The sequence below is a fragment of the Musa acuminata genome, chromosome BXJ1-2, assembly GCF_036884655.1.
Source record: "Musa acuminata AAA Group cultivar baxijiao chromosome BXJ1-2, Cavendish_Baxijiao_AAA, whole genome shotgun sequence".
Lineage (NCBI taxonomy): Eukaryota > Viridiplantae > Streptophyta > Magnoliopsida > Zingiberales > Musaceae > Musa > Musa acuminata.
In genome coordinates, this window is record NC_088328.1 from 17,900,001 (window position 1) to 17,922,249 (window position 22,249).

Consider the following 22,249-nt stretch of genomic DNA (forward strand, 5'->3'; position numbering starts at 1 on the left):
ACACGTCCCCCGTCTGCGGGTGTCCCTCCGAGAACTTCAATTTCGTTGACCCCAACGATCACCGGAAAGGGTGCAAGAGGAGGACGGAGATCCAGGATTGCCCTGGGAACTCCACCATGCTGCAGCTGAGTCACACCCAGTTCCTGACGTACCCGCCGGAGATCTCCACCGAGCAGTTCTTCGTCGGCATCACAGCCTGCAGGTTGAACTGTCTCTCAGGTGCCTCCTGTGTCGCTTCGACTGCGCTCGCTGATGGCTCAGGATTCTGCTATCTGAAGGTGTCCAACTTCGTCAGTGGGTATCAGTCGGCAGCACTGCCGAGCACTTCCTTCGTCAAGGTGTGCGCTCCAGCCCTCCCCAACTCACCATCAACACTGGACGAGGTCCACTCGGAGTCCTCGAAATTGAAGGGCTGGGTGGTTGCTGTTTTGATCTTTGGCACGTTCTTGGGGTTGATACTCTTCGAGTGGGGGTTATGGTGGTGTTTCTGCCGGAACAGCACAAAGTATGGGCCATCGTCGGCTCATTATGCACTTCTCGAGTATGCCTCTGGTGCCCCTGTGCAGTTCTCGTACCGGGAGTTGCAGAAGTCGACCAAGCGATTCAAAGAGAAACTTGGGGAAGGAGGTTTTGGTGCTGTCTACAAAGGTGTTCTTGCAAACCGTACGATGGTTGCGGTGAAGCAGCTCGAGGGGATCGAGCAAGGGGAGAAGCAATTCAGAATGGAGGTGGCGACGATAAGCAGCACCCACCACTTGAACCTGGTCAGGTTGATTGGATTTTGTTCGGAAGGACGACACAGGCTTCTAGTCTATGAGTTCATGAAGAATGGTTCTCTGGATAGCTTCCTCTTCTCGGGGGACTCCTCAAGGAAACTAACTTGGGCAACACGGTTCAGTGTGGCGATTGGGACTGCTAGAGGGATCACTTACTTGCATGAAGAATGCCGGGATTGCATAGTCCATTGCGATATAAAGCCAGAAAACATTCTCCTTGACGAGAACAACAATGCAAAGGTTTCGGATTTTGGTCTTGCGAAACTTGTCAACCCGAAAGATCATAGGCAAAGGACTTTGACAAGCGTTAGGGGAACCAGGGGATACTTAGCTCCCGAATGGCTTGCTAATCTCCCAATCACTTCGAAGTCAGATGTTTACAGCTACGGGATGGTGTTGCTTGAGATTGTGAGTGGGCGGCGCAATTTTGATGTATCAGATGATACTGGTCGAAAAAAGTTCTCGGTGTGGGCCTACGAAGAGTTTGAGAAGGGGAACATCAGAAGCATCATGGACAAGAGGCTTGCTGAGCAGGATGTGGATATGGAGCAGTTGGAGAGGGCAGTGCTGGTGAGCTTTTGGTGCATCCAAGAACAGCCCTCTCAAAGGCCATCGATGGGGAAGGTCGTGCAGATGTTGGAAGGGGTATTGGATATAGAGAGGCCTCCGGCACCAAAGGTCATGGATGTTGGCTTGGCAGTTGTCACCACCAGTAGCGTGAGCACCAGCGTTGCCGTTTTCGCGACCTCAGCTTCAATTCAGCCTCTATCGAGCTCATCACAGTCGATCACGAACTCATCATCAGTTTCCCGGAGGAACGTACAGAAACAAACATCATCCCTCCTCTCCACAGATCTTTCTTCCTAGTAGAAAAGATATGGAGTCCCAAAGTTTTCTCGTGTATAACTATTACATGGAATGTGCCTAAATCTGCGTCTTTCACAGGACATGACTTGAAAGTCCAATGGATCAGCTTATGTAAGTTATTATAGTTTTTCTCATGTAACATTCTACAAGTTCGTCCAAACTGAGATTGTTGAAGCTTATCGCCATGTGTATAGGAATAACAAGATGAAGGTTAGTTATTGGCTTCTTTGTTCTATTAATTTGGTGACAGTGTTTCTTGTGCAGGGGATGCTAAAACTTTCTTTTGTGTTTGAATCTGTCTTTTCATGTCCTTTCTCTCCATTGTATCCTTTGCTTTCATTACTTGATGCTAAGAGAATTGAGTGTGCCACTGGTTCAAAGCGATTGTTCTATGTTCATATTGGAAAGTTTGTGTTCTTATTGAAACTGGTTGTAATTGGATGCAATACGTGAATGATCTAACAACTGTCCTTATGTTAGCATAGAATGAGATCATTTACAAGCATTCAATCTTTTTTGGTATGTCTGTGAAACATTTCTGATACAGACAAAGCACCGAACTAATTTTTCCAAAATATACAATTGTATTACTCTTAGAAGTTCTTATACGACCACTGACTTAGCCATCCGAGATTAATGAGAGAATACAGATCAGGTGGCTAATCGGCATTCCATAATCTACTCATCCGCAAAGGTGTGCAGATATAAAGAATCCTCGATTACTGGCTTAACTTGAAAGAGTTTGGATCCTCTAATCAGCATCCATCATGCTTTGAAATGCGCACAGGGATATGATTGACCGCTTTGTGATCTGGTTATGGACATGTTGGAAATTAAATTAAACTTTTAGACTGATTAGGATCATTCGAGTTTGATTAGTACTGTGATTTAAATAAAGAAAATAGTGATGAATAAAATTACATTAGTGTCTTATATTTGTTTAATACGTTCGTCATGAATTATTATCTTGTGTGAATAAATTTTGAAAAATAACAAATGCATAATGACAGATAAAATTACTTTATATAACTAAATTGTTGCAAATGGAAGCAAGCGGGTTCCATGGTGTAGTGGTTAGCACTCCAGACTTTGAATCTGGCGACCTGGGTTCGAATCCCGGTGGGACCTTTGTTTTTGCCTCTATATATGCAAATGAACCTTGCTTTTTATTATCTATGTTTTTTTTATTTTAAAGCATTTTTTAGTGAAGCAATCGATCGGTTATTAGATAATGATTAATATATTTATCGATCTGACCAAACATTGGTACCACCTCCTATACATATACATATACATACGTGTATGTGTGTATGTATGTGTATATATGTTGAATCTTATATTTTGATGATGAAACCAATTGGTAAGTGTTTATGATTTAATCTGCGTTTTGAGTGACGCAAGATGCTTCAATCAGGGAGAGACAATTAAAGCAGGAAGAATCATGTTGGGCCAGAGGAAAACGTGTCAGAAGATTAGACGTCGAGCCGGAAGATCAGTCGACGTATCGACAGAAGGCTTCGGGCCAATGATTCGGGCATCGGGCCAAGAAGAGTGGATATTGTGCTAAATATATCGGAGTTGTGGAGGTCAACTGGCCGATTGGGCAATAGGCCGCAAGAGAGGATGATGCGCCGAAAAATCGAACGAAGCGTTGATGGATCAATGACATACCAGACAACATGATTCATGCTTAGTAATAATTATCTAAATCGAAGTGTATTTTTGTGTGTGCGGGATTAACTACGATAGCAAAGCAAAATGAAGTCCCGGAGTCAAGAATGCGATTTCGTTGGGAGTTCGAGAGTTCGTCGGAAGTCCGGACATTCGTCGAAAGTTCTATCGGAACCAACCAAGAAGTCCAGGAGCTTGCTAAAGAAGCTCGTCGGAACTCACCAAAAAGATCATCGTAAAGTCCAGGAGCTTGCCGGAAGTCCGCTAGAACATTACCGAGAGATCGTCGAAAGTTCGCCGGAAAGATTGCCGGAAGCTCGTCGGAAGAAATCAGACTTATCTTGCTTAGAATATGTCTTAGGAATCATAGTTAATACATAATTAGAGTTGGGATTGGGAGGTAATCCCATCAACTCTGTTAGGGGCCAATTGGGCCCGAAGTTGGATTGGTTTAGGCCAGATTCAAGGCCCAACTAGGGTGCTGAAACCCTGGTCGGCGGTGGCACCGCCTGGGGAACAACACCCCAGGATTCCTGGGCTATGGTACCGCCCAGGCTGGGCAGTGGTACCACCGACAGTAATGCTGCCAATGGTGGTACCGCACAGTACCAGATCCTGCGACCATAGTACCGCCCAGGAACGGTGGTGGTATCGCTAGTACCTAGGAAACCTAGGGTGAGAACCTTTTAGGCTCCAAGTTTGAATCAACTTGAAGCCTATAAATACCCCTCTCATCCCTGGTTAACTTACATAAGCACAGAGAATTTAAAAAGGGAAAAACCCTCTAGAAATCTCTTGTGAGAATCCTCCTCTAGTCTAAGTGTTAGAATAGTTTGAGAGAGGAGTGAGTGCTTGTAAGGGTTGTCTCCTAAACCTGGTAAAAAGAGAAGAGGGGTGTAAGAAGGAGGTTGATCTTCGCCTATTAAAGGAAGATTGATAGTGGATGCCAGTGGCCTCGATGGAAGAGGAATCGGTGGAGTGGATGTAGGTCACGATGACCGAACCACTATAAAATCGGCGTGTTCTTCTCTGGTTTGCATTTCTATATTTGAGCAATTTACTTTACTTTAAACCTCATAACTTACTTTATATCTACTACGTATCTTCCGTATGCTTTCAAGCTATCTTTACGAAAATGCTTTCAAGTTAACCTCTCTCTGAAACGATTTTCGACGAAATCAGTATTTATCGTAAGAAGGTTTTTTGAACCGACGTAATTTTACCACTGCACTAATTCACTCCCCTCCTCTTAGTGCCGACTTGATCCTAATAGTTGGTATCAGAGTCTTGTTTTCTCATTTAGTTTAACACCTAAAGAGAAATGACTCTTTTCGGCTCTCAGGAGGGCTACTCTCTCGTTCGTCCTCCCCTTTTCAATGGGACGGACTACACTTATTGGAAAACTCAAATGAGAGTTTTCTTGCTTTTATTGAATCTCGATTTATGGCACATAGTCGAATTTGGTTTTTAAATGTCTTCTCTTTCAATGAACCATTGGAATGATTTGGAGAAGATGACTTTTTCTTAAATGCAAAGGCTATGAATGTCTTTTTTGCGCCTTAGATAAAACTGAGTTTAATCGGATTTCTATGTGCGAAACAACTTTTGACATATGGCGCACTCTTGAAACCATACACGAAAGCACTAATAGATTAAAAGTTTCGAAGATTAATCTTTTAATGTATGATTTTGAATTATTTCATATGAAACCAAGTGAAACCATTGTTGACATGTACACCCGTTTTATGGATGTCGTCAATGGTTTAAAATCACTTGGTAAAAGTTTTTCGGATTTTGAACTTGTAAACAAAATTTTATGTTCTCTTTCTAAAGATTGGGATTCAAAAGTAACTGCCATACAAGAGGCTAAAAATCTTAATAACTTTCCACTCGAAGAACTAATTGGGTCTTTAATGACCTATGAAATGAACAATATGGCAAAAAAAAAAACTCTAGAACCACCTTCCAAAGAACAGGAAGGATATTAGATTAAAAACAATTGAAGACCACTCGAGCATAAACTTAAGTGATGGTGAACTTGAACTCATCACTATGAAATTTAAAAAGTTCATTAAATAAAAATTAAAGAACAAAAAGAATAGAACTACTTTTTATGAATGTAAAGTTATCAAAAGATAAATTGAACTAATCTGAAGACGAGAAGATAATTAAGTAAGTAGGTTCCATGGTGTAGTGGTTAGCACTCCAGACTTTGAATCTGGCGACCTGGGTTCGAATCTCGGTGGGACCTTAGTTTTTGCCTCTATATATGCAAATGAACCCTGCTTTTAATTATCTATGTTTTTTTATATTAAAGTATTTTTTAGTGAAGCAATTGATCGGTTATTAGATAATGATTAATATATTTATCGATCTGACCAAACATTGGTACCAACTCCTATATATATATATATACATATATATATATATACATGTATATATATATATGTATATATATATATACATGTATATATATATATTTATATACATATATACATATATATATGTATATATACATACATATATGTATATATACATATACTTATACATATACATATACATATACATGTACATATGTGTATGTGTACGTGTATGTGTATGTGTATATATGTTGAGTCTCATATTTTGATTATGAAACCAATTGATAAGTGTTTATGATTTAATCTACGTTTTGAGTGACGCAGGATGCTTCGATCAGAGAGAGACAATTAAAGCAGGAAGAATCATATTGGGCCAGAGAAAAACATGTTAGAAGATTAGACGTCGAGCCGGAAGATCAGTCGACGTATCAACAGAAGACTTCGGGCCATAGATTTGGGCATCGGGCTAAGAAGAGTGGATATTACGCTAAATATATCGGAGTTGCGGAGGTCAACTGGCCGATTGGGCAATAAGCCGTAAGAGAGGACAATGCGCCGAAGAATCGGACGAAGCGTTGATGGACCAATGACATACCAGACAACATGATTCATACTTAGTAATAATTATCTAAATCGAAGTGTATTTTTGTGTGTGCAGGATTAACTACGATATCAAAGCATAAAGCAAAATGAAGTCCCGGAGTCAAGAACGCGATTTCGTTGGGAGTTCGAGAGTTTGTCGGAAGTCCAAACGTTCGTCGAAAGTTCTGTCGGAACCAACCGAGAAGTCCAAGAGCTTGCTAAAGAAGCTCGTCGGAACTCGCTAAGAAGATCATCATGAAGTCCAGGAGCTTGCCGAAAGTCCGTAGGAACATTGCCGAGAGATCGTCGAAAGTTCGCCGGAAAGATCGCCGGAAGAAATCGGATTTATATTGCTTAGAATATGTCTTAGGAATCGTAGTTAGTACATAATTAGAGTTGGGATTGGGAGGTAATCCTATCAACTATATTAGGGGGCAACTGGGCTCGAAGTTGGATTGGTTTAGGTTGGATTGAAGGCCTAACCAAGGTGCTGAAAACCTTAGCCGACAGTGGCACCGCCTAGGGAACAGCACCCCAGGATTCCTGGGCGGTGGTATCGCCCAGTACCAGATCCTACGGTGGTAGTACCACCTAGGAACGGCACTGGTACTGCTAGTACTTAGGAAACCTGGGATAAGACCTTTTTAGGCTCCAAGTTTGAATTAACTTGAAGCCTATAAATACCCCTCTCATCCCTAGTTAACTTACACAAGCACAAAGAATTTAAAAAAGGAAAAACGCTATAGAAATCTCTTGTGAGAATCCTCCTCTAGTCTAAGTGTTAGAATAGTTTGAGAGAGGAGTGAGTGCTTGTAAGGGTTATCTCCTAAATCCAGTAAAAGGAAAAGAGGGGTGTAAGAAGGAGGTTAATCTTCGCCTATTAAAGGAAGATCGATAGTGGATGCCAGTGGCCTTGATGAAAGAGGAATTGGTTGAGTGGATGTAAGTCACGACGACCGAACCACTATAAAATTGGCATGTTCTTCGCTGGTTTATATTTCTATATTTGAGGAATTTACTTTACTACAAACCTCTTAACTTGCCTTACATCCACTATGCATCTTTCGTACGCTTTCAAGATATCTTTATGAAAATGCTTTCAAGTTAACCTCTCTCCGAAACGGTTTTCAACGAAATCAATTTTTATCGTAAGAAGGTTTTTTGAACTGACGTAATTTTTGCTAGTCATAGGTGTTCAGCAAGCCAATCACGTGAATGATGACATGTGTGACTTGATACAAAATCTTTTTGCTTATTATATTTTAGCATATATCACTTTATAATTATTGCATAAATGTATATATATATATATATACACACATTGTGATGCCCTTGAATTTGTGCAATGGGAATCAGATCGTGATGAGATCATGAAAATGAGATCGATTCACCTTTAAACACATATCCTAAATAGTCCCGATCATAGGTTACTCGAGAGGGACATCGTGATAACCGGATAGACTGGTGTGCTGTATACCCGTCCATATGATGGATGTAGCTGGTCTCATAGCTGCTCGTGTAGGGACACTAGGGATATAGTACAGGTGCTCATTGGAGAATGAGTTCACTGATTGATCCGCTTACGGAATGCTGGATGGTTGATGATGCCTTGTTGTCAGATAGTGATTCCGTAGTCCTAGTGGTATATCTGGTCCTTAGACTTGTAGGTTTGGCTGTCCCAGATCTAGTACAGCTGATCATTGGGAGTGGTAGTCGACCTTACGAGGGCTATTGAGTGTCGACAGAGGATCATCCACTCTCGGCGTCATGAGAGTAATATCACATGTGTTCTTACTCAGACAAATCCTTGGCCAGGGTCATTCGGGTTGAAAGAGAAAGAGTTCTCCGGGAGAATCCGATTAGAGCGAGACTCGAGTTGAAACCGTATGGGTCTGACAGCACCATGCTCGATATACAGTCTCTGGGATATTAGATGGATGAGGGACTATAGGTACATGGTAACTGAGGACAGACAGGTCCAATGGATTGGATTCTCCTGTATCGTCTCGGGACTATGGCGTAGTGGCCTAGTACGCCCGTAGTTGATGAGTCGAGTGAATTATTATAGAGATAATAATTCATTGAGTTAGAAGGAGTTATGACAAGTATGACTCACAGCCAGCTCGATATTGGGCCTAGAGGGTCACACACATATGGTAGGCATTGCGATGAGTAGAGATTCGGATATGAGATATCCGACGGAGCCCTTGTCTTATTGGATATCCAATAAGCCCCTGAATTATTGGATCTCATAGACGAGATCCAATAAGAGCCCATGAGAGATTATTGGATAGAGATCCACTAATCTAAAAGGCTTGGGTTATTGGATGCAGATCTAATACCCACTAGGGGAGGATCCATTAGGGTTTGACAGGGGACCTCTATAAATAGGAGGGATTCAGAACCTCATAGGCTAGAGCCTTTACTTGCCTCTTCTATTCTCCTTCCCCTCTCCACCTCAAAGCAGACCTGGAGTTTTGAGGAGCGTCGTCACAACCCTGCTGTGTGGATCACTGCTAGAGAGGATGACGCTTGATCTCCTTCACCCTCTCCCAAGGATCTGCAAGGAAACAGGGATATACGATCTCCCTAGGTAACACAATCTACTCTATACGCAGTTTTCAGTTTCGTAGATTTTACACACCAATCATCGCACGACGACGAACATCTCTTTGGTAATCGGGGATTTTGTTTTCTTGTTCTTCCGCTACGCATATGATGTCGCCCCCAAGATTTCCTAACAGTGGTATCAGAGCTAGGTTGTTCATGCGATAGATTAGTTTTAAACTGTGTGTGTTGTGTTTTGGAGAAGCTTTTGACGTCAAAATCATTGACGCAAAAGCGGAAAAGGGCAGCAACTGTTGCTGCCGTCGTAGATGGCAGCACTACCATTTGCGTGCAGGCTGGCAGCCTGTAGTAGCAACCGTAAAGGCAGCGGCGTCTACGACCATTTCTCTCGCGTGGTGACGCGCCGTAGGGCAGCGGCGCCTGTGGCCTCTACTCCCGCGGGCAAAAACCCAACAAAGGCGGTCGCCTGACGAGGTAGCATCGCCTGTGGGCGCTGCCTCGCGGGCAGAACCGCCCGCGGAAAGGGTAGCGACCCCGCCCTCCGCCGCACAGCCTACCGCCGGTAGGGTGGCGGAGGCGGCGATAGTAGTAGCAGCAGGGGAGGATGAGGGCATTAGAGTTTTCTGGGCAAAAGATAGTTTTGTCCCTCGAAATTTGAGAAATTCTAGTTTCTATCTTTTGTCTAAATTATGGAAATACCCCTAGGAATTAAGAAATTCCCTATATGTCCCTGATTTCATAAAATACTAATTAATTAAAAGGTTTAGTTGATTATTATTTTTATTATTATCTTGAAGTCCTACATGATGATGATTATTTATACATGTGATGTATGATGTGTGGACGGATGATCATGGACCGTGTGATGTGTGTACTTGTGATTATTATTATTGATGGTCTACGAGTCTCCATTATATTTCTCATTTATTGTCGGGCCTGCATGCTTATGATTAAGTTGTAATCACATATGAGGAGGCACAGCAGGAGCGTGGATGCGATAGCAGGACCCACGAGACGGACGATCACGATGCATGAAGATGCATCGAGATGTCCACGGAACCGACGAGGACGAGATGGACGATCACAGGGCATAGAGATGCACCGTTGCACACATAGATCTTGATGTAAGTGATTAGGCCTACTGGCTCAGGCCTAATCATATTAGGTTATGGTCCATGATCATCTGGTGTGATTGCTTATACACATACTAGATATGTATATATATTTGCATGCAATGTAGATATATATTAAATATGTATATGTGTGACATATCATATTAGGAGACCAAATCATAGAAACATCTCTCTCGATAATATTAAGTTGGTAAATGTGAGACAATTAGATTGACCCACGTGGCCTTCCATCGCTATAAGTAGGAACTGATTCCCGGTGTAGGTTTAGTTGGTCGAGTCCCTCGAGACTCACCTATATCATGATTCGCTATCTTGCTTATGACATAGAGATGTCACCGGTAACCTGAGGACATGATATGCTTGGTCGAGTCCCTCGAGGGTATATCATCAAATCAGACTCATCTTGTAACGAAGGTGTTGACTTAACCGAGCACCATGGTTGGTCGAGTCCCTTGAGACCATGGTGATTCGGAGGCCAAACAGGACGGGAATCATAAAGAGTTGTGATCGACAAGAGTTGCCTACCTTTTAGGCTTAGTGTGATTGGTCGAGTCCCTCGAGGTTACACTAAGACGCTTATTGTATCATGATCCCCACTAGAAGTCTGCCGGAGACTTTCGTTTCACGTGCTGAGGGTATCGCGTGACTCGTTAGTAAAATAGTGAGAACATATTAAAATAGAAGTTCATATCTTGCTAGTTTATTTCTTGCAAAATCTGCATGTTATTCATTTCTGCTGCATCTTTATTTTCAGAAAATGTCACTTTTAAATCCCTTACGTGGCATACTTGATGTCAACCGACTCACTGGTCCAAATTATACGGATTGGCTCCGTAACTGGAGATTTGTTCTCACAGCGGAGAAAATCGTGTACGTCCTTGATATAGTGATGCCTACGCCTGAAGAAGGGGCAAGCGAGGATGAGATCACTCGCTACGTGAAGTACATTGATGACTCCATTCTTGCTCAGTGATATATGTTGGGCTCTATGACTCCTGAGTTACAGAGACAACATGAAAAGATGGATGCCAGATCCATTCTCCTATATGTCCACAAATTGTTTGAGGAACAGGGAAGGACTCAGTGATATGAGATATCCAAGAGCCTCTTCCGTGCTAGGATGACTAAGGGGACACCGGTTCATAACCATGTCCTAAAGATGATTGAGTGGATAAAGAAACTCACAAGTCTAGGAATGGTCCTAGAGAATAACTTGTGTGTGGACATTGTGCTTCAGTCCCTACCAGATTCATTTTCATAATTCATAATGAATTTTAATATGAACAAGCTTGAGGTGACTCTTCCAAAGCTCCTCAATATGTTGAGGGAGGTAGAGAGTACTATTAAGAAAGAGAAGCCAGTTCTCTACACTGGTGAGACCAGAAAGAAAAGGAAAGTAGAAAGGTCCCTTAAGAAGGGAAAGGGCAAGGGCAGACCAGGTAAAGCAAAGGTTGCTAAGAAAGATCCAGCAAAGGACAAAGGCCAATGCTTCCACTATGGTAAAGATGGGCACTGAAAGAGAAACTGCAAAGAGTACCTTGCAGAAAGGGTGAAACAAAAGCTTGATGAAGCTTCAGGTACATTCATGATTAGTCTCCATTTGTCAGACTCTTATGATAACACATGGGTATTGGATACCAGTAGTGCTTATGGCAAGGTCTAGGAGACTAGAGAGAGACGAGATGGACCTCAAGATGGGTAATGGAGCAAAAGTTGCTGTAGTAGTTGTTGGCGAGGTCGCCCTACATCTACCTGGTGGAGCTTTTATTGTATTAGATGCATGTTATTTTGTTCCTTCTATTATCAAAAACATTATCTCCATTTTATGTTTAATAGTTAGTAGATATAAATTAGTTTTTGAGAACAATGGTTGTTCGATATTATTAGATGATAAGATCATCACAAAAGGAACATTGCATAATGGTTTATTTATGTTAGACACTACTCCACAAATCATGAATGTAAATGTGTCCAAGAGCAAATGAGATGAGATGAACAATGTATACCTGTGGCACTATAGGCTAGGTCACATCCATGAAAGAAGGATTCAAAAATTAATAAATGATGGATATATAGATTCATTCGACTATGTGTCATATACAACTTATGAGCTTTGCCTTCATGGAAAACTGACCAACTCTCCATTTAGTGGAAGTGGAGAGAGAGCCATTTAGCTGTTGGAACTCATACATAGTGATGTATGTGGATCCATGTCAACTCATATCATTGGTGGTTACTCCTACTTCATTACCTTTACTGATGATTTCTCAAGGTATGGATATGTGTACTTAATGAAGTACAAGTCCGAGGCTTTTGAGAAATTCAGAGAGTATAAGAATGAGGTGGTGAACCAGACTGGAAAGAGTATCAAAACTCTTCGATCAGATCGAGGAGGTGAGTACTTAAGTACAGAGTTTACTTAGTTCCTCAAGAACCATGAGATATTATCCCAATGGACACCTCCTTATACACCTCAGCTCAATGGTGTCTCTGAAAGGAGAAATCGTATGCTATTAGACATGGTACGGTCCATGATGAGTTTCGCTGACCTACCCATCTCATTCTGGGATATGCCCTAGAAACCGCAGCTTACCTTCTGAACAGAGTTCTAACTAAGTTGGTAGTGTCTACATTATATAAGATATGAAAAGGGAAGAAGCTTGATCTTAAGGTTGTTAAGATTTGGGGCTGCCCTGCCCACGTTAAAAGACACAACCCCGATAAGTTAGAATAAAGGACAGAGCGATGCAAATTTGTGGGATACCCCAAGGAAACTTGTGGGTATTATTTCTATCATCTCGAGGACCAAAAGATCTTTGTGGCTAAGAGAGCAGTGTTCCTTGAGAAGGAACACTTTCTTGGCGGAGATAGTGGGAGAATGATAGAGTTGAGCAAGGTTGGAGAACCAAGCTCAAGCACCACTCTATAGCCCGAGTCTGTTCAGGTACCTAATGTTGGGAAATCTTGGGGGCGACATCATATGCGCAGCGGAAGAACAAGAAAACAAAATCCTCGATTCCCAAAGAGATGTTCGTCGTCGTACGAAGATTGGTGCGCAAAATCCACGAAACTTAAAACTGCGTATAGAGTAGATTGTGTTACCTAGGGAGATTGTATATCCATGTTTCCTTGCAGATCCTTAGGAGAGGGTGAAGGAGGTCAAGCGTCCTCCTCTCTAGCGGTGATCCACACAGCAGGGTTGCGACGATGCTCCTCAAAACTCCAGGCCTGCTCTGAGGTAGAGAGGGAGAGGAGAATAGGAAAGGCAAGCAAAGGCTCTAGCCTATGAGGCTCTGAATCCCTCCTATTTATAGAGGTCCCCTGTCAAACCCTAATGGGTCCTCCCCTAGTGGGTATTGGATCTGCATCCAATAAGACAAGGGCTCCATCGGATATCTCATATCCGAACCTCTACTCATCGCAATGCCTACCATATGTGTGTGACCCTCTAGGCCCAATATCGAGTTGGTCGTGAGTCATAACTGTCAGAACTCCTTCTAACTTAGTGAATTATTATCTCTGTAATAATTCACTTGACTCATCGACTACGGACGTACTAGGCCACTACGCCGTAGTCCCCAGACGATACAGGGTAATCCAATCCATTGGACCTGTCTGTCCTCAGTTACCGTGTACCTATAGTCCCTCATCCATCTAATACCCCAGAGACCGTATATCGAGTATGGTGCTGTCAGACCCATACGGTTTCTACTCGAGTCTCGCTCTAATCGGATTCTCCCGGAGAACTTTTTCTCTCTCAACCCGAATGACCCTAGCCAGGGATTTGTCTGAGCAAGAACATATGGGATATTCCTCTTATGACGCTGAGAGTGGATGATCCTCTATCGACACTCAATAGCCCTCTTAAGGTCGACTACCACTCCCAATGACCAGCTGTACTAGATTTGGGACAGCCAAACCTATATGTCTGGTATCAAAGAGTGGAGCACTCATACAGGACATCCTTGGTGTCTCAAGTCTAAGGACCAGATATACCACTAGGACTACGGAATCACTGTCTGACAATAAGGCATCATCAACCATCCAGCATTCCGTAAGCGGATCAATCAGTGAACTAATTCTCCAATGAGCACCTGTATTGTATCCCTAGTGTCCCTACACGAGCAGCTATGAGACCAGCTGCATCCATCATATGGATGGGTATACAGCACATCAGTCTGTCCGGTTATCACGATGTCCCTCTCGAGTAACCTATGACCGGGATTATTTAGGATATATGTTTAAAGGTGAATCGATCTCATTATCGTGATCTCATCACGATCCGATTCCCATTGCACAAATCCAAGGACATCACAATATATATATGCATATATGCAATAGTTATAAAGTGATATACGCCAAAATATAATAAGCAAAAAGATTATGTATCAAGTCACACGTGCCATCACTCACATGATTGGCTTGCTGGGCACCTATGACTAGCAATCTCCCACTTGACCTAAAGCCAATCACCTATGTGTCTTATCCCCATCAGGCCTTTATGACGCTCAAAGACAATCTGAGACAACGGCTTTGTCAGTGGATCTGTAATATTACCTTCGAATGGAACTCTTTCCACTGCTACATCTCCTCGGGTTACGATCTCTCTGATAAGTTGGAACCTCCTCAGAACACTTCTGATGAGACCGGGGTTCCCTTATTTGAGTAATCGCCCCATAGTTGTCGCAATATCAGGAAGTCGGCTCCTCGCTACTCGGCACGACTCTCAAATCTGTGATGAACTTCTTCACCCAAACTCCCTCTTTTGCTGCATCTGATTCAGCAATGTACTCCGCCTCTGTGGTCGAGTCAGTAGTAGTATCTTACTTGGAACTCTTCCAACACACTGCTCCTCTATTCAATTTTGTACACATATCCTGAATTCGACTTGCTATTATCGACATCAGACTGAAAACTTGAGTCAATGTAGCCTTCAACCTTAAGGCTATTACCTCCATATACTAGTAAAAGATCCTTAGTCCTTCTCAAGTACTTAAGGATACACTTTACTGCTTTCCAATGCTCCAAGCCTGGATCTGCCTGATACCTGCTCGTGACACTCAGAGCATGCGCTATATCAGGCCTAGTACATAGCATGGCATACATGATAGACCCTATTATTGAGGCATAAGGTATCATATTCATGTTCGCCCTTTCTTCTGGAGTCTTTGGGGACATACTCGTAGAAAGCGATATCCTATGTCTCATCGGTATGAGACATCTCTTGGAATTTTCCATGTCAAACCTTTGACAATGGTTTCTATGTACCTGGACTGGGACAAGCCAAGCATCCTCTTAGATCTATCTCTATAGATTATAATCCCCAAGATATAGGATGCTTCCCCTAAGTCCTTCATGGAGAAGTGTCTAGATAACCAAGCCTTTACTGTGGATAGCATTCCTACGTCGTTCCCAATGATGAGGGTGTCATCCACATATAACACCAAAAAGGTGATAGCGCTCCCACTTACCTTCCTGTACACACAAGGCTCATCTTCGTTCTTAACGAAGTCATAAGATCTGATTGCCTCATCAAATCTTATGTTCCAACTTCGAGAAGCTTGCTTTAGTCCATAAATGGATCTAAGCAACCTACACACCTTATCTGGGCAGTTCTTGGACACGAATCCCTCAGGTTGCATCATATACACCTCCTCCTCGAGGTTCCCATTGAGGAATGCAGTTTTCACATCTATCTACCAGATCTCATAATCATAGTGTGCTACAATAGCCAATAGAATTCTGATGGATTTTAGCATTGCTACGGGTGAGAAGGTTTCGTCGTAGTCAACACCTTGCCTTTGACGATACCCTTTAGCCACTAGCCTTGCTTTATAGGTCTCTACCTTTCCATCTACTCCGATCTTTTTCTTAAATATCCACTTGCAACTAATGGGTACAATACCTTCGGGCGCATCAACTAGGTTCCAAACCTTACTGGAGTACATAGAATCCATCTCAGAATTCATGGCTTCTTGCCACTTCCCGGAGTCTATACTCATAATAGCCTCCTCGTAGGTCTGAGGATCAATATCCTCAACATCATCTCCTCTAATATATCTCACATATCTCTCAGGAGGATGGGATACTCTATCAGACCTGCGTAAAGTTGAAACTTGTGTATTAGGTACCTGAACAGACTCTACGTAAAGCTGTAGAGTGGTGCTTGAGCTTGGTTCTCCAACCTTGCTCAACTCTATCATTCTCCCACTATCTCCGTCAAGAATATGTTCCTTCTCAAGGAACACTGCTCTCTTAGCTACAAAGATCTTTTGGTCCTCGAGATGATAGAAATAATACCCACAAGTTTCCTTGGGGTATCCCACAAATTTGCATCGCTCTGTCCTTGATTCTAACTTATCAGGGTTGTGTCTTTTAACGTGGGCAGGGCAACCCCAAATCTTAACAATCTTAAAATCAAGCTTCTTCCCTTTCCATATCTCATATGGTGTAGACACTACCGACTTAGTTGGAACTCTTTTCAGAAGGTAAGTTGTGGTCTCTAGGGCATATCCCTATAATAAGATGGGTAGGTCAGCGAAACTCATCATGGACCGTACCATGTATAATAGCGTACGATTTCTCCTTTCAGAAACACCATTGAGCTGAGGTGTATAAGGAGGTGTCCATTGGGATAATATCCCATGGTCCTTGAGGAACTGAGTAAACTCTGTACTTAAGTACTCACCTCCTCAATCTAATCGTAGAGTTTTGATACTCTTTCCAGTCTGGTTTCCACCTCATTCTTATACTCTCTGAATTTCTCAAAGGCCTCGGACTTGTACTTCATTAAGTACACATATCTATACCTTGAGAAATCATCAGTAAAGGTAATGAAGTAGGAGTAACCACCAATGGCATGAGTTGATATGGGTCCACATACATCACTATGTATGAGTTCCAACAGCTCAGTGGCTCTCTCTCCAGTTCCACTAAATGGAGAGTTGGTTTGTTTTCCACGAAGGCAAGGCTCGCAAGTTGCATATGACACATAGTCGAATGGATCTAGATATCCATCATTTAGCAACTTTTGAATCATTCCCTCGTGGATATGACCTAGCCTACAATGTCATAGGTATGCACTGTTCACCTCAACTCGTTTCCTCTTAGACACTTACATTCATGATATGTGGAGTCGTGTCTTGCATAAACAAACCTTTATGCAATATTCCTCTCGCCAATCTCCCCTCGGCTTTGCTAGAATTTACAATAAATTGTAGATGTGATAAGTAATACTGGTATCCAATACCAATGCACTATCATAAAAATCTGACAATTAGAGATTGATCATGAATATACCTGAAGCTTCTCCAAGCTTCTATTTCGCCCTATCTGCAAGGTACTCTTTGCAGTTCCTCTTCCAGTGCCTATCTTTACTACAGTGGAAGCACTGGCCTTTGTCCTTTGCTAGGTCTTTCTTAGCAACCTTTGCTTTACCTGGTCTGCCCTTGCCCTTTCCCTTCTTAAGGGGCCTTTCTGCTTTCCTTTTCTTTCTGGTCTCACCAGTGTAGAGAACTGGCTTCTCTTTCTTAATAGTACTCTCTGCCTCCCTCAACATATTGAGGAGCTCTGGGAGAGTCACCTCAAGCTTGTTCATATTAAAATTCATTATGAACTGTGAAAAGGAATCTGGTAGGGACTGAAGCACAATGTCCACACACAAGTTATCCTCTAGGACCATTCCTAGACCTATGAGTTTCTCTATCCACTCAATCATCTTTAGGACATAGTTCTGAATCGGTGTCCCCTCAGTCATCTTAGTGCGGAAGAGGCTCTTGGATATCTCATATCGCTAAGTCCTTCCCTGTTCCTCAAACAATTTACGGACATGTAGGAGAATGGATCTGGCATCCATTTTTTCATGTTGTCTCTGTAACTCAGGAGTCATAGAGCCCAATATATAGCACTGAGCAAGAGTGGAGTCATCAATGTACTTCACGTAGCGAGCGATCTCATCCTCGCTTGCCCCTTCTTCGGGCGTAGGCATCACTGTATCAAGGACGTACACGATTTTCTCCGCTGTGAGAATAATTCTCAGGTTATGAAGCCAATCCGTATAATTTGGACCAGTGAGGCAGTTGACATCAAGTATGCCACGTAAGGGATTTGAAAGTGACATTTTCTGAAAATAAAGATGCAGCAGAAATGAATAACATACAGATTTTGCAAGAAATAAACTATCAAGATATGGACTTCTATCTTAATATGCTCCCACTATTTTACTAACGAGTCACGCGACACCCTCAGCACATGAAATGGAAGTCTCCGACAGACTTCTAGTGGGGATCAGGATCCAATCGGCGTCTTAGTGTAACCTCGAGGGACTCGACCAATCACACTAAGCCTAAAAGGTAGGCAACTATTGCCGATCACAACTCCTTGTGATTCCCGTCCTGTTCGGCCTCCGAATCACCATGGCCTCGAGGGACTCGACCAACCATGATGCTCGGTTAAGTCAACACCTTCGTTACAATATGAGTCTGATTTGATGATATACCCTTGAGGGACTCGACCAAGCATGCCATGCCCTCAGGTCACCGGTGACATCTCTATGTCGTAAGTAAGATAGCGAATCGTGATATAGGTGAGTCTCGATGGACTCGACCAACTCAACCTACATCGGGAATCGGTTTCTACTTATAACGATGGAAGGCCACGTGGGTCAATCTAATTGCCTCACGTTTACCGACTTAATATTATCGAGAGAGATGTTTCTTATGATTTGGTCTCCTAATATGACATGTCACACATATATATATATATTTAATATATATCTACATCGCATGCAAATATATATACATATCTAGTATGTGTATAAGCAATCACACCAGATGATCATGGACCACAACCTAATGTGATTAGGCCCGAGCCAGTAGGCCTAATCACTCACATCAAGATCTATGTATGCAACAGTGCATCTCCATGCCCTGTGATCGTCCATCTCGTGGGTCCCGCTATCGCATCCACGCTCCCGCTGCGCCTCCTCATATGATTACAACTTATTCATAGGCATGCAGGCCCAACAATAACCGAGAAATATAATGGAGGCTCGCAGACCTCAATAATAATAATCACAAGTACACACATCACACGGTCCATGATCATCCGTCCACACATCATACATCATATGTATAAATAATCATCATCATGTAGGACTACTAGATAATAATAAAAAATAATAATCAACTAAACCTTTTAATTAATTAGTATTTTATGAAATCAGGGATATATAGGGAATTTCTAAATTCATAGGGGTATTTTCATAATTTGGACAAAAGATAGAAACTTGAATTTCTCAAATTCACAGGGGCAAAACTATCTTTTTGCCCAAAACCCTAATTCCCTCTTACTGCTGCCGCCGCCGCCACCCTACTGGCGGTGGCCTGTGCGACGGGGCGAGGGCGCTGCCCTCGCCTGCAGGCGGTACGCCCGTTGGCGGCGCTGTCGCTACAGGTGGTTTCGCCCGCGGGAGCAGTGGAGGCAGGCGCCGCTGCCCTATGGCGCCTCACCCTGCGGGAGAAGCGGCCGCAGGCGCCTCTGCCCGCGAGCTGCCAGCCCCGCCGGAGGCAAGCCTACTGCAAGCAAGCCGCCGGCCGGCTGCTGCAGACGCAGCCCCTGTGCTGCCCGCCTTCGGCTGCACTGCACGCACGTAGATCGAGGGCAGCAACTATTACTGCCCTTCCTTGTTTTTGCGTCAACGATTTTGACGTCAAAATTCTTCCTAAACACAACACACGCAGTTCAAAATCAATCATTCGCACGAACAACCTGGCCCTGATACCACTGTTGGGAAATCTTGGGGGCAACATCGTATGCACAACGGAAGAACAAGAAAACAAAATCCTCGATTCCCAAAGAGATGTTCGTCGTGGTGCGAAGATTGGTGCGCAAAATCCGCGAAACTTAAAACTACGTATAGAGTAGATTGTGTTACCTAGGGAGATCGTATATCCCTATTTCCTTGCAGATCCTTAGGAGAGGGTGAAGGAGGTCAAGCGTCCTCCTCTCTAGCGGTGATCCACACAGTAGGGTTGCGACGACGCTCCTCAAAACTCCAAGCCTGCTCTGAGGTGGAGAGGGAGAGGAGAATAGAAAAGGCAAGCAAAGGCTCTAGCCTATGAGGCTGTGAATCCCTCCTATTTATAGAGGTCCCCTATCAAACCCTAATGGGTCCTCCCCTAGTGGGTATTAGATCTGCATCCAATAAGACAAGGGCTCTGTTGGATATCTCATATCCGAACCTCTACTCATCACAATGTCTACCATATGTGTGTGACCCTCTAGGCCCAATATCGAGCTGACCGTGAGTCATACCTATCAGAACACCTTCTAACTCAGTGAATTATTATCTCTGTAATAATTCACTTAACTCATCGACTACGGACGTACTAGGCCACTATGCCGTAGTCCCCAGACGATACAGGGGAATCCAATCCATTGCACCTATATGTCCTCAGTTACCGTGTACTTATAGTCCCTCATCCATCTAATATCCCAGAGACCATATATTGAGCATATTGTTGTCAGACCTATACGGTTTCTACTCGAGTCTCGCTCTAATCGGATTCTCCTAGATAACTCTTTCTCTCTCAACCCGAATAACCCTAGCCAGGGATTGATCCTCAGACCTACGAGGAGGCTATTATGAGTATAGACTCCGGGAAGTGGCAAGAAGGAGATGGATTCTATTCACTCCAATAAGGTTTGGAACCTAGTTGATGCGCTCGAAGGTATTGTACCCATCGGTTGCAAGTGGACCTTTAAGAAAAAGATCGGAGTAGATGGAAAGGTAGAGACCTATAAAGCAAAGCTAGTAGTTAAGGGGTATCGTTAAAGGCAAGGTGTTGACTACGACGAAACCATAGTAATGCTAAAATCCATCAGAATTCTATTGGCTATTGCAGCACACTATAATTATGAGATCTGGCAGATGGATGTGAAAACCACATTCCTCAATGGGAACCTCGAGGAGGAGGTGTATATGATGCAACCTGAGGGATTCACGTTCAAAAACTGCCCAGATAAGGTGTGTAGGTTGCTTAGATCCATTTATGGACTAAAGCAAGCTTCCCGAAGTTGGAACATAAGATTTGATGAGGCAATCAGATCTTATGATTTCGTTAAGAACGAAGATGAGCCTTGTATGTACAAGAAGGTAAGTGGGAGCGCTATCACCTTTTTGGTATTATATGTGGATGGCATCCTGATCATTGGGAATGACTTAGGAATGCTATCCACAATAAAGACTTGGTTATCTAGACACTTCTCCATGAAGGACTTAGGGGAAGCATCCTATATCTTGGGGATTAGAATCTATAGAGATAGATCCAAGAGGATGCTTGGCTTGTCCCAGTCCAAGTATATAGAAACTATTGTCAAAAGGTTTGGCATGGAAAATTCCAAGAGAGGTCTCATACCGATGGGACATGGGATATCGCTTTCTACGAGTATGTCCCCAAAGACTCCAAAAGAAAGGACGAACATGGATATGATACCTTATGACTCAGCAATAGGGTCTATCATGTATGCCATGCTATGTACTAGGCCTGATATAGTACATGCTCTAAGTGTCACGAGCAGGTATCAGGCGGATCCAGGCTTGGAGCATTGGAAAGTAGTAAAGTGTATCCTTAAGTACTTGAGAAGGACTAAGGATCTTTTATTAGTATATGGAGGTAGTAGCCTTAAGGTTGAAGGCTACACAGACTCAAGTTTTCATACTGATGTCGATGATAAGCAAGTCGAATTTGGGGTATGTGTACACCTTGAATGGAGGAGCAGTGTACTAGAAGAGTTCTAAGCAAGATACTACTACTGACTCGACCACAGAGGCGGAGTACATTGTTGCATCATATGCAGCAAAGGAGGGAGTCTGGGTGAAGAAGTTCATCACAGATTTGGAAGTCATGTTGGGTAGCGAGGAGCCTACTTCATCTGGTTCTGATTAATTAAGTGGGATGAAAGGGTTGATCCTAACATTTAGTCCTTAGACTTGAGGTACCAAGGATGTCCTGTATGAATACTCCACTCTTTGATTCCGGACTTATAGGTTTAGAAGTTTCAAATATAATACAATTGGTTATCGGGAGTGGCAGTCAACTTTGTGAGGGCTATTAAGTGTCGATAAAGGATCATCCGCTCTCAGTATTATGAGAGGAATATCCGATGTATTCTTGCTCAGACAAATCCTTAGCCAAGGTCATTCAGATTGAGAGAGAAAGAGTTCTCCGAGAGAATCCGATTAGAGCGAGACTCGAGGAGAAATCGTATGGGTCTGATAGCACTATGCTTG

At 43.0% G+C, this 22,249-nt stretch overlaps 1 protein-coding gene and 2 non-coding genes across 3 annotated transcripts in view; all 3 read left to right on the forward strand.

The window, feature by feature from the left end:
* The window catches only part of LOC104000231 (G-type lectin S-receptor-like serine/threonine-protein kinase At1g34300), a 2,914-nt gene extending 1,053 nt beyond the window's left edge, over nt 1-1,861 (forward strand). Inside the window, exon 1 of the mRNA XM_009422225.3 lies at nt 1-1,861. This exon is cut by the window's left edge and continues 1,053 nt beyond it. Within this exon, the coding sequence (XP_009420500.1) occupies nt 1-1,643 (1,643 nt within the window). The 3' untranslated portion in view covers nt 1,644-1,861.
* Nucleotides 1,862-2,699: 838 nt separating this feature from the next.
* TRNAQ-UUG (transfer RNA glutamine (anticodon UUG)) lies at nt 2,700-2,771 on the forward strand. The gene has a single exon. It is a non-coding gene; the product is annotated as a tRNA-Gln (tRNA).
* A 2,722-nt stretch (nt 2,772-5,493) lies between these two features.
* Nucleotides 5,494-5,565, forward strand: TRNAQ-UUG (transfer RNA glutamine (anticodon UUG)). The gene has a single exon. It is a non-coding gene; the product is annotated as a tRNA-Gln (tRNA).
* The last annotated feature ends 16,684 nt before the right edge of the window (nt 5,566-22,249 follow it).